General features: G+C 34.2%; 1 protein-coding gene across 2 annotated transcripts; it reads left to right on the forward strand.

The window, feature by feature from the left end:
• The first annotated feature begins 7,095 nt into the window (after nt 1–7,095).
• Nucleotides 7,096–12,364, forward strand: LOC131660235 (uncharacterized). Of its 2 annotated transcripts, XM_058929420.1 has the most exons (8): nt 7,096–7,393; nt 7,973–9,664; nt 9,770–9,940; nt 10,037–10,091; nt 10,411–10,559; nt 11,044–11,130; nt 11,601–11,729; nt 11,922–12,364. In XM_058929420.1, exons 1-8 carry the CDS (start codon nt 7,325–7,327, stop codon nt 11,973–11,975), a joined length of 2,406 nt encoding a protein of 801 aa, XP_058785403.1. In that variant the 5' UTR covers nt 7,096–7,324; the 3' UTR covers nt 11,976–12,364. The 2 variants fall into 2 exon arrangements, with proteins under 2 accessions (XP_058785403.1, XP_058785402.1); XM_058929419.1 differs by having other exon boundaries at nt 7,097–7,393; nt 7,973–9,940.
• Nucleotides 12,365–12,730: the final 366 nt, after the last annotated feature.

Genomic DNA, 12,730 nt, shown 5'->3' on the forward strand with positions numbered 1-12,730 from the left:
GGTGCAATCGATTGCTGTCTGAGTGCAATCGATTGCTCACTATTTGACAGCATTTTGTAAAATTTGAAAAATTCATAACTTTTAACTCGGGTGTTCGTTTGACGCACCGTTTGAACCGTTGGAAAATGATGTTTTTCCATGATAATAGTTTTGGTATTTGAAAATGATGTTTTTCTGTTTAAGATTTATGCCTCGCGTGCCAGTGTCATTCAAAGTGTGGCGTATTTGTGGTGTTCTAACGATGATGTTACAGGAATGATGATTGAATAAATTGCATGATATAATGCATAACGACGTTGCTGTTTGTTGGCCTGTAATGGCAGAATGTTGAGAACTCATGCTTTGGAATTGTATAATTATGTTGTTGCATATCGATGTCGCATGTATTCACAGTTGAAGGCTTATGCCTTGTTGACGGCCTGGATTGGGAAATTGTTGAGGGCTTATGCCCTGTTGCTGTGGGCTCATGCCATATTACTGCCCATTATCTAGAACTTTGATGAGGGTTTATGTCCTGTTGGTACCATATGCATGAAGTCGAGTCAGTCCCATAACATGAAGGTGCATGATTTGCATGGTGCTAGAATTGTATGGTTGAGGCATGAATTATATGTTGATCTGAATGATGAATTGGGTGTGCTTTTGTATATTGTTGTGTATTTAAATTGTTGACAATGGTATGAATTCGTGAAGCCTGAATTGTGTTAACATGCATGAGATATCTGTTGCATAATTACTATTATATAACTTGTTATATTGTTATGATATCCCACCCCTTCTGTTTAAATGTTACCTTTATATAGGTAACATGCAGATGATCGAAGTAGCTAGCCTGCAGAGTCTTGAAGAAGTAACTTTTCTTATTTCTTGGTTTGACGTCAATGCTTTAATATGTAACACCGGAGGAGGGGGCGAACGTCTGCTTACTTTACTATTTATTATTTTATTTTGGTGATTATGTTGGAGTGTTATAAACTCTATTTTATTTGAGGAAAAGTTATTTGATGCCGATTGAGAATAATTTTATAACGAACCTAATTTATTACCGCTGCATTAGTAAAGTTGAAGTTTGTTGTCGATTCATCCGAGAAAAGTGTTATGTATCTATGTATGCATGTATGCGCAGATTTTATTGTTGATGAAGTGTAGCATCCAAATTGTTGTATTTTATTTTGAAAATAATTTACTCTGATTTTGTTAAATTACCGTCGGGGAATTAGGGTGTTACAACAAACGAGCATGCCCGCCTCATTTAGACCTTCCCTGCAAAAGCCCGCAAATAAACGAGGTGGGGCGAGCATAGTTGATGGCGCGGGTCTAAAATCCCCCCCCCCCCCGCACAAAAGTGCAGGGCAAGAAATACCTGCAGACACTACACCTTTTAGGCCTAAAAAAACATAAAATTGAATTAATTCACATGCCCGCAAAAAAAAAACGGGGTGTGACGGTCACATTAAAGGGTGAGGGTCTAAATTCTTGACCCACCGAACACTAAAGTGCGAGTAAAACGAGCATGTCTCCAATTTAAATCACACAATTCAACATTAACCCAAGAATATAGAAAATATGTTTCATTCTCGATGTTACAAGATCAAAGCACTAAAACCAAACTAAAATGTGATGAACAAATAAAGTAAACGAAGATGAGCTCCAAGACCATCTTCCAAACTCATAGCAACAGAATAAGTCCTCCTGAGTATCTATACAACAATGACCAATGCAACACAAACAACAAGAAAAGGGGTGAGAATAAACTTCTAAATATTAATGGTGTAAAGAATGCGAGGGTAGATTAAAATACACAACAACAACGTCAATAATCACACCACAACACCACATACATTTATTCTCACTTAGCATAATGAATAATTCACACCAACACCACAAGACTTAAGAATGCATTGTGACTCACGAATCGACTTTATACATGTGGTACCAACTCAACAATGGTTATTCTTGCAACCCGGGCCCCCCTTATGAACCATGTGCCCCCCTTTTTCGAGCTCCGGACAAGTCACCCGTCCCCCCTTCTGAACTTGTAACTCACCTTTTTCACAACAAGACATAATATGATGCATGGTAGATTATTAATGCAACAAAAACAAAAATAACACGTTTATGGTTATCCTTCTAACCATAAACAACACGCAAAATAACATCACGTAGTTTCCCCTTTTGAACAACTGCCTCAACACTATAATCACAATTATGCACGCATCACATGATTATTCACCAAAAACTCACAACATCGTAAAACAACATAATTGATCACGTGATTACCACTATATAATTGTAATTAATTATTCACCAAAATACTCCAAACATCAGCCATATATCGACTAAATTGCAAAACAACATCAGAATTCCGAACTGACAACTCGAACAACACCAATTGGAACTAAACTGCCCTTTCCAACATTCCAATGACGGCCGACTTATAAATCTAAGCTTGGAGACCATGAGGGTCTTCCTGTCAGCTTGATGACGACCGTTACCTCGCTTAAAATGCCTGACAAGCATACCGTCACCCTGCACCAGAATGGAAAAACATGAAAATTCACCATAAAACTCGATTGAAACCCTAAATTATGATTTCTAGCATCCTAATTCACCCATAAAAATATATAACACACATCATATCATCGTCATAACATGATAGTTCACAGATTTACATAATTTATTCATCAATTTCATGAAATTCATGTTTATGCTTCAAACCTTCATGTTTACGAAATTAGTTATGACAATCGGAAAACAACAACACCAAATCATAAATTCTCAATTAACATACGACAATAACAAATTATAGCAAATTCAATGCAATTCCTATAGGATGGCAAGGGTATTTTCTACCCGTCATGCAAAACATCAATATAGAAGCACTTTCCCCCTTACCTCAGAATTCTAGCAGCAATTTCTCTTCAACAATGGTGAATCTTTTTTTTCTTCCTTAACAATTTGCCTTTTTCCTCCTTTCTCCAAAACTCTAATTTCACGTACTGAATACTCTAAGTTAACACTAACCTTAAATAATTAGATTAACCTAATTTTTCCATCTTACTAACAATTCTGCTTTTCTACCCTCAACTATTCTCCTCAAGCTCTTATTCCCTTTAGTTTTCCTTTATCTCATTTTTACCCCAACTCCAGAATTTCCTCAATTTTCTTATTCTATTTTAATCAAGGGTTAAATAAATTTGTGGTCCCTATAAATATCTCAAATTTTGTTTTTAGTCCCTCTAAAATTTTACTTTAAGCAATGGTCTTCGTAAAATTTTTCGTCCCCAATTTTTGTCCATGCTGTCAATTTTCATTAACAAAAGCTGACGTGGCACGCGACGTGGAAGACAACTTAATAAAAATATGAAAATACTTGAGATTGCGAGGGTCTTAAACCTCCTCTAAACAAACCCAAAAAAAGAAAAAATATATTGGTTCTGAACTTTTATCGAACACTTAGCGAGCATGGTGCAAAGTTCTTTTTCGATCTTCTTTTCACATACGTCTTCACATACGGAGGAGACAAGTGATGAAGACATGAACATACTTCTTCCTTTTCTTGCATTAATCAAGTCAAAAACTTTGAGAAACTGACTCTTCTCATTTTGATCAAGAGTAGACTAGATCACAAATAGATCTATGTTGGCAGTCTTCTCCATTAAAGAATGAATATCACAAATAGAAAGACAATATTTTGGGTCATCTCAGGTTGCTGTCAGCATCGTCCATGAGTGGCATTTCACATATATGGTTTCAGATTTAAAGCTCTCTTGCTTGTTTGTGATTGCATGATGCGCAAGTCACTGTGCAAGATACAATCTATATAACTAAGAAATTCATTCTTTATCACCTCAATCAGCAACCCCAAAATTTGTATTGGCCATTTCAGAGATAAAAAATAAAAAGAAAAAAGCATGCTAAGATAATTTTTGTGTTTGAGGATATACTAGAAAAATTAAAGCAATGAATAGATTGGTTCCAAATTCTTACTACTGCATTACCAATTGCTTTGAATTCGAAGAAGCTTGCTAGGCAGCTCGATTTCAACTCTTTTGGTGAGACTTAGGTAACTGTGCCTTTGCCGGAACAATCGCAACCTCGTTGTAATTCATTCTCTTAGTATAATTGACTCAGATGGATAACTTTTTAGTTATGTGATGTAATATGATATCCCCTTATTGAATAAATGGTTTAGTCTTTAATTTGATTTTATAAGCTTAATTCGGTTAGGAAATTGAGTTGCCAGTATGGGTTGTAGATTTTATCATAGTACTTTTTGTTTGTTTTGATTTCACTTTTCAACCGTTGAGAAATTATATACATGTGATTAGTAATTAATCTTATATTCTGGTTAATTTGGTACATTTTTTTCCTATGAAATTCTTGTTAACATGAGTTATTGGTTCAAATTCAGTAATGAGTTTTTTTGGACATTTTTCTTCTTCATAAAATGACAACAGTTGTATTCTTTTTTTAGTTCTCAATTAATGTTTATCTGGTTCAGGAAACCAGAATCTCCAAAATCATAATCAAGAGCCAGCTCTGAGACAAAAGATGCTACTCCAAAGAAGCAAAAATAGTGCAATTGTAAACATTCAAAATGCTTAAAGCGACGATTGAAATCCTCTCTCATTCTCTCTCTCTGCACTTGTTGTTGCAATTTTGCGTGCTGCAATAAGAAGCTATGAGAAGATAAAATTCAAGTAACTTCTACATATATTTTGAATGTTTTGCGCTGGGAATACATTGTGATGGTTGCAACTGTGTAAATTGTTTTAACAATGTTGACAATGAAGTTGTTCATTAGGAGGAGGAGATGAAGACCGAAACCAAGATTTGCACCTTGCTCGCAACGTGTTCGATAAAAGTTCATAACCAATATCTTTCTTCTGTTTTCTGAGTTTATTTAGAGGGGGTTCAAAAACCCAGTAATCTCAAGTGTTTTCAGGTTTTTGCCAAGCTGTCTTCCAGGTGGCGTGCCAGTGTGCCACGTTAACATCCATTAATGAAAGTTGATAGCAGGGACCAAAATTAGTGACGGAAAATTTTACGAGGATCATTGTTTGAAGTAAAATTTTAGAGGGACTAAAAGCAAAATTTAATATATTTATAGGGACCACAAATTTATTTAACCGTTTAATCAATTAAAAATAACTATGCAATCTAATTATTTCTAATTATTTTAACAATTTTACCATCCAATCAGTACTCTCACTACGCCCCCACCATATAACACATACACATATATAAAAAAATATAATGTATTTAGTTAAAAGCATACTCCATACTAAATATTTCAATAAAAATACAAATGATTTGATTAATTAAATTAGTCAAATTTGGGGTGTTACGCTTGCCATAGACACAATCGGTGAAGATCCGTTCAAGCAGGAAGAATCTTCATCGTAAAGTTCTTTAAAATCAACATTGCTAGGTGAGAAGCGAAAATGCAACAGACCAATTCTAGGGTTCTGAAACCGTGAGAGGGTGGAAGGAACTTCGAATGCAATATTTTTGTTGATCCTTACCGCTACCATCGCTAATTACTCTGTCTCGGAGATCACCGTTGATGACGAAAGTTCTTGCAATGTGATATACCTCAGAATCTTCACAAATTTGAACTTTAGAAAGCAAGATCTAAGACTCTGCAAAGGTTTTAGTCTTTTAGCATTTAATGATTCTTTGACTCGTCAATGTGGGCATATGTGATCTAAGACTCTTAGGGGTTTGCTAAAATATACCCACTTATTTTTATGAATGTGTGTTTGAACCACATGCACCTAAAGGAACATTTAACTATTTTGTAGTTAATGTTTGCTAAAATAGACCTTCATAAAAACAAGTGGGTCTACGTTAGCAAACCATATATATATATATATATATATATATATATATATATATATATATATATATATTGAAATTAATAAGATTTTTAAATACACTTAAAATTATTTCTTTTTTATTATATTATTTTTACTTACTTTTATATCAAACTATGAAACAATTATTTTAACCTTTTTTCTTGTCTCTTTATTTATATTTCTCTCAGTAACTATATAAAACATGAAAAAAAAAAAAAGAAGCTTAATTAAGTAGTCCTAATTTTTATTTAATTATTTATTTGAACGACTAAATTCATTTTTTTTTGTAGTTTTTGTTAATAATTAAAAAACCTTTTTTCTATGTAAATTTATAATAATCATTATCCAATATATTATATATATATATATATATATATATTATATATATATATATATATATATATATATATATATATATATAAAATTTATTTAAATAATTTACCTTTGTACAGAAGTAATTATTCACTATAGCAATAGTAAAAAAGAAAATTTATTTATTAAAATGAAGATTTTTTCATCAATATAAAATCAATTTTTATTTTAAATTGTTGTTCTCATAATTTTTTTCTAATTTTTCTTTGGTTTGAATTTTATAAATTTTTGTTACTTCTAAAACAATTTATTTAAAATTTGCATTAATCATAATAATTTTTTTTGTCTATTAGATTAATAATCAAAATTTCACCACATTTCTTAATCTAATTTGCTATACAACTATGAGTAAATTGTTTTTTTTTTTTAAAGTTATCAACTAAATTGTTGAAACAGACAATAAAATAACTATTCTATTTTAATTTTTATGGACATTCATAGTTTTTCTAAATCTATTAAAAATATTTCTTTTTTAAGTATTATTTTATTTATATTTTCTTTTATATCAATCTATTAGATGGTTATGTGCCATCATGTAACCCAAATATAATTATAAAGAATTTATTTTTTTCTTTTATTTATGTACATATTTATTAACAATCAATTAAATTCAAGAATTAACTCTTAAAAATATATTCTCCACATCCACACTATAAAAGACAATAAAAAATATATTTCCTAAATACTACGAATATTTATTTCCTTTGTGCAGCTGTAACCATTAATGACAAAAAAAATTGATCATTTAAATTCATTTATGAAAAAAAACGCCACCGTTCAATATATTTAGTTCATTCATTCCACGAATATTTATTTACAAAATTCTAGAAAATAGAAATTGTCAAATAAAAAGAAAAAATTGGCAAAAAATTCGAGTAGACGGTTGAACGGTTTTTATTTGCCACACGTGTGCACAAAAAAAGCTTAAACCCTTCATTCAAGCGTCACATTCGCAGGTTCAACACTGACTCAGTGAGTGAGTGAGTGAGTTACCTTCTTCAGTAGCCAAGAGATTTTGGGGGTTTTAGAAGAGAGTTTTAGAGCGAGAAAGAGAGAGTGTTAGAGAGAGAAAGAGGCGCTGTTGTTTCGCCATGGGAGCTTGTGCTACATTTTCTCCGTGGACTCGTGAAGACGATCTTTTACTCAAGAACTCCGTTGAGGTTTTTATTTTATTTTATTATTTCGTTTTTTTTTTTTTGAATTTTTTTTTAGGTTTTTATTTGTGTTTGAATTTGATTGTTGAAGTTTTCATGTTTGATTTTTAGGATAATCTGTAAGCTGCATGAGCTCTTAATTGGAATTGAATTGGATTTTATTTCAGATTATTGTTAAAATTAGTGATACATTGTAGTTTGAGGTTGTTTAGCTAGGTTTTAATCTGTATTTGAATGTTGATGTTTTGTGTTTGTTTTTTAGGGATAGAGTCTATGAGGTTTGAATTGAATAGATCTATACTTCATTTTTCTTGTGTTGTCTGATACGAAGGGCAAACTCTGGAAACACGACACTGACACGACGACATTGACAATATTTTGAAAAAATGAATTAATTAAACGTTAGTGTCGGTAATCACAATTTTCTGTGTCGGTTTTGGATATACATACCTTTTTCAGAGGACACCTTTTTTCAGAGATGTTTGTGCTACGGAGGTTGTTTGATGTTTGTTTATATTAGAGACAAGATAACCATTGTAGGATTCTGGTTTTAATCAATTTTTTTGCATGATTTTGTGTTTACAGAGTGGTGCTTCTTTGGAGGCACTTGCGAAAGGTGCGGTGCAGTTTTCTAGAAAATATAGTATTGGGGAAATAAAAGAGAGATGGCATTCTATTTTCTTCGACGCTGTTGTATCCTCGGAAGCCTCTGCTGCTATGATACGTTTAAAAGAACAGGATATTGTTTCTGTTAAGAGGAAACCTGTCAGGCCTCGGGATTCTTACTATGCAATGCGTAAAAGAATGCGTAGAGAGGCACAAACTTCGATGGACTTCAATTTTCTGGTTGAACCAGAAAATGAGGATTATGCTGTAAATGGAGATCAGTCTTTGCCTCTAAACTTTGTACCTGAGGGTTCAACTTGGAATCAATTTCCAAATCATGATACGGCAAACTATGGTCTTCCGGAAAATATTATGGATGCTGATGTTGCTGTTAATGGAGTTACTGATCAAGTGTTTTACACTGGAGTTGGTGATACACTTGGAGAGAATTTTCTCATTGGGCAAAACCATATGCCCGAGGAGGAACATCAAATATTTCAAGATAACGTGCCTCTGAATGGAGCTGCCGAGGAAGTGGGTGTTCCGATAGACTTAGATATCGAAAACTTTATCAGAGATGAGGATGTAGAGGAAATACCTTTGTCTTCATTTCACCCAATCAACAATAACCCTGCAAATTTGTGCTCCGAGTTTGATGAAGATTACCTATTTGATTCATCTGAGTTAGAGTGTGGAGACTCATTTGACGATATACAGTTATCTTCACTTCATGACATTCCGGGCATTCCGGACTGGAGAACAGAAGAACATGGCGGTATTCCATGTCATGGTTCAAAAGATTCGACTGCTTGCGAGGATGGTTACCTAAAAGAATTGTCCAATGATCTCTTAACCTTCACTGGCGAGGAAGAGCTATATCTGATGGATTATGTCGAAAAAGATGGGATTGGTAAGTCTTATTATGATGGTCTGAGTTCACTTTTAGTAAACTCTCCGATTGATGGTTCTTCTGATCAGATACCTGAAACGGATGGAGCAGAGTTATCACTGATCCCACCCGAAGAAGTTAAAAATTCGTGTGTTCCACGTCACACACACAAAAATGACAGTGCAGGAACGGCTGAAACAGATCTGTTAGCGGCCTTTGATGCACATGTTAATGATCTGTCAGCTTCACGTGGTGCTCGTGCAGAAGTAGATGACAAATCAGATTTCCAAATGCCAATTTCTGCCTCAGCTAAAGTCCCTCAATTTCCTGAAATAGTTAATGGAGTTATTATCTGTAAAACAAATACTGAGGACCCAGAAATTCCGTCCAATGATGATGCTTCTCTACCCTTTAATGAGCCTCCCCCAACAAATTTTTGTTCATCCGAACCAGCTGTTACAAAATCTAATAAACCAGTTCCATCATCTGTTAATGATTGTGGATATAGAGCTAGCAGAAGAGGTAAAGTTTTGATGCAGGTTGAACAAAAAAACTCCACAGGAGCTCATGTGTCTTCCCAGACAACAGGATCCCAAATGAATTCAGGGCCTGTTTCTGGTTCTAAAATAAAATGCGAGTTACCTAATAACCATTCATCACACACAATGTCTAAGAGTGCAGCTATTGCTTCCGGTGGCTTAGGCGGAGGCAACAGTTTAACAAACAAAACTCATGCTGCTCTACATGCAATTCCTAAGGAAAAGCTTGTCAATGCTAGCTCTGTAAGGCATCTAAGCAGTAATGTCACAAGTTTGTCACATGAGAAACCAGCCCTTGGAAATCGCTTCATAGATCAAGTCCAACCTAATGGTTCTTGCTTGAAACAGGAACCAAATGTAGCTTTGCCAGTTGAAGATAATAATTTGCAACATGCTGAAATGGGATTTACAGAAGTTCTAAGGTCAGAGCTGGTGGTCAATCCTGAAAAGTTTGACGAGGAATATCAATATATCGAAAGTGATGATGATATTCCTTATTATTCTGATATAGAGGCGATGGTAAGGGATAATGTGTTGACCTTTCAATCAACAGTTGGCTTTATCTTTTCCACAACTTTTGCAAATTTCTGACTTATTTATGATTCCCTCCTACAGATACTTGATATGGACTTGGAACCTGATGTTCAGGATTTATATGAGAATGAAGAAGGTAATGCTATTGGTTTGTGCTACTTGCTAATTTGCTCTTTTTTTTTTTTTCATATTGAAAAAAGAGACAACTAGTATTAATTAGTGGCTCAACTAAAGAACATTTCTATTTCCTGTTGCTTTTTTGACGCTGTCTCATGGTATGAGAGGATGCTTCAGCTATTTGGGCAGTTGATAGGCTCCGTTCTTGTGAATGTCAAGAGAAAAAAAATTCACATGTTTTAAAAAATTGACCGATGTAATTTAATTTGCTTGTGTAATTCATTGTTTTCTTATGACATTATTATAGATTAACAATTTATATTCTGATTACAATTTAGTATCAAGATATCAACACGAGGAAACTAAGCGGACTATCATAAGGCTGGAGCAGGGTGTTCACTCTTCTACGCAAAGAGCCATGGCTTTACATGGAGCATTGGCTCTATTATATGGCCGCCACTCAAATTACTACATCAAGAAACCCGAGGTATATGTCACTTAAGTGCAAAAACTTTTTTCTTGATCTACATGTTGTTTGGAGATGTTTTCCAATTATTACTTTTAAATTTAAGGATAACACATTATTCTTAATAATATTTTCACTATGGCAAGAAAACACACATACATTACAGATACAGGTTCACATATTTTCTGTTATTTCAAACAACTAAGATCTACTAGCATTATGCAATTATTATCATCAATGGTTTTTGGAAACTCCCCAACTTAACGCTTTCCTTTTTTAATTAGAAGAGTAAAAATGTTGTGATGTTTTAATGTATTGTGAAACAAATTTCTGATGAAAATGAAACAATCAAGGAATAAATAGTTGAAACGACCTGTTTTGCAACGGCAAACATATATATGTTCTTTGAAAAGTGCCCCAGCTAAAATAATAATATCAATATGTTTATGTTTATAAATTTGGAGGGGTCATTTCCTGTGACATCGCAAATTAATTCATCCTGCAGGTTTTACTTGGGCGAGCAACAGAAGGTGTTCATGTAGATATTGACTTAGGCAAAGGAGGTGGTACCAATCTAATATCTAGACGCCAGGTGGGTTATCTTCTGTGTAGCACCGACACCTCTGGAAAAAATGTGTCAGTGTTCATGTACACGGCACCGACACTTGTGATTACGTTCAATTTATTCATTTTTTCAAATTATTTCCGGTGTCAACATGTCAATGTCGGTGTTGTATCCATGTCCCTGCTTCATAGGTTATATTTAGTTATTTACCAACCATAACTTAATGCAGTGGACTATGATGTGTGCACGTCTCAAAATTTGTTTATCATTGGTAATGAACTAATCACATCAATATGCTTTAAAATACTACTTAAATGGGGAACTTTTTGTTTCCTGTCGCACTCACGTCATCTGGTGCACACACTTCAATGGCAATTCTTCTTAAAATATCACGTTGACATACTTTAAATTCAAGTAAGGTGTTGTGTTTTCTTCACTACGAAATGTAAATTGATCTCAACATATCGATCATACACTTTTCTCTTGTTATGTTTTAGGCAATCATTAAGATGGATAAAGATGGATCGTTCTACATTAAAAATATTGGCAAGAGTTCAATGCTAGTAAATAACAGAGAGTTGCACACTGATCAATCTCAAAGACTGCTTTCCCATCATCTGATTGAGGTATAATTTCATAGCTCCTTTCAAATCTGATTGATTGGCACAGGTAGCCTCACTGTTAACTGTCTGATGGCCACTGTTTTTTCTCCTGATTAAACAATTTTGACCGGGTCGCGAAAGTAATGAAAAATGCAGATTTTTTCTATTGGATTCTTATTTTGATTGGAAGTGTGATTTTCTTATCTTTTTTTGCAGTTGAAGGGCATGCAATTGATATTCGAGATAAATCAAAGTTGTATGAAGCAGTAGCAGCTGACTCGTAGGACTTACAATTTTCCGACCTTTCTGAGTGATTGAAAATTATGCAAAGTGGCCCATTAACACAGGAAGTGCTTATACGCATTTGTACGCACTTTCTGATTTTTTGTGAGTGGCCCTGCTGTTGCATGTCATTGCTTTTACTGAAGTGTTTTTCCCGGAAATAGAGTTGTGCAGCTCTTTTTCTCCTCCATGTTTCTTTGCCCGCTAGAATTAGATAATTCTTCAACCCAAAAGTTTTGTAGTATGTCAAAGGTTTCGGAACCCAGAATCTGAATCTCATTAATATCCTGCATAAAGGCACAGTCCCTTTGAAACCTCGTGCTGGTTTTTATAATTATTATCGTTAAATGCATAAAAAGAAAAAGTTGCCTATTAAATTGGGTTTTCATTGTTTTCAATGGTTTTGGGCTCTTTTGATCAGTTTGTTTGCCAATTGGTATATAGAAACCATGATAGATTAAAGGAGAGATTATGCATGGATTGTGGATTGGAATAATTTTACTGGGCACTGGGAGGAACAGTTCAAAGAACACAAGCCAAGCTAATTGTGCCAGAACTGGCTGAGCGCCCATCAGTGTGCCACAAGCCACCCAAGTCTAAGACACTTTGGGCACCCAAAGTTGGTCGGCGTAATGGGCCCTAGCCTAGCCACCCTATCCAAACCACATTTCCTACTAATCCAACTAGGTATGTGGCGCACACATGATCAGTCAAGGGATGAGGAATAACTGCTTCTCCCATGA

This window comes from Vicia villosa, linkage group LG3, assembly GCF_029867415.1.
Source record: "Vicia villosa cultivar HV-30 ecotype Madison, WI linkage group LG3, Vvil1.0, whole genome shotgun sequence".
NCBI lineage: Eukaryota > Viridiplantae > Streptophyta > Magnoliopsida > Fabales > Fabaceae > Vicia > Vicia villosa.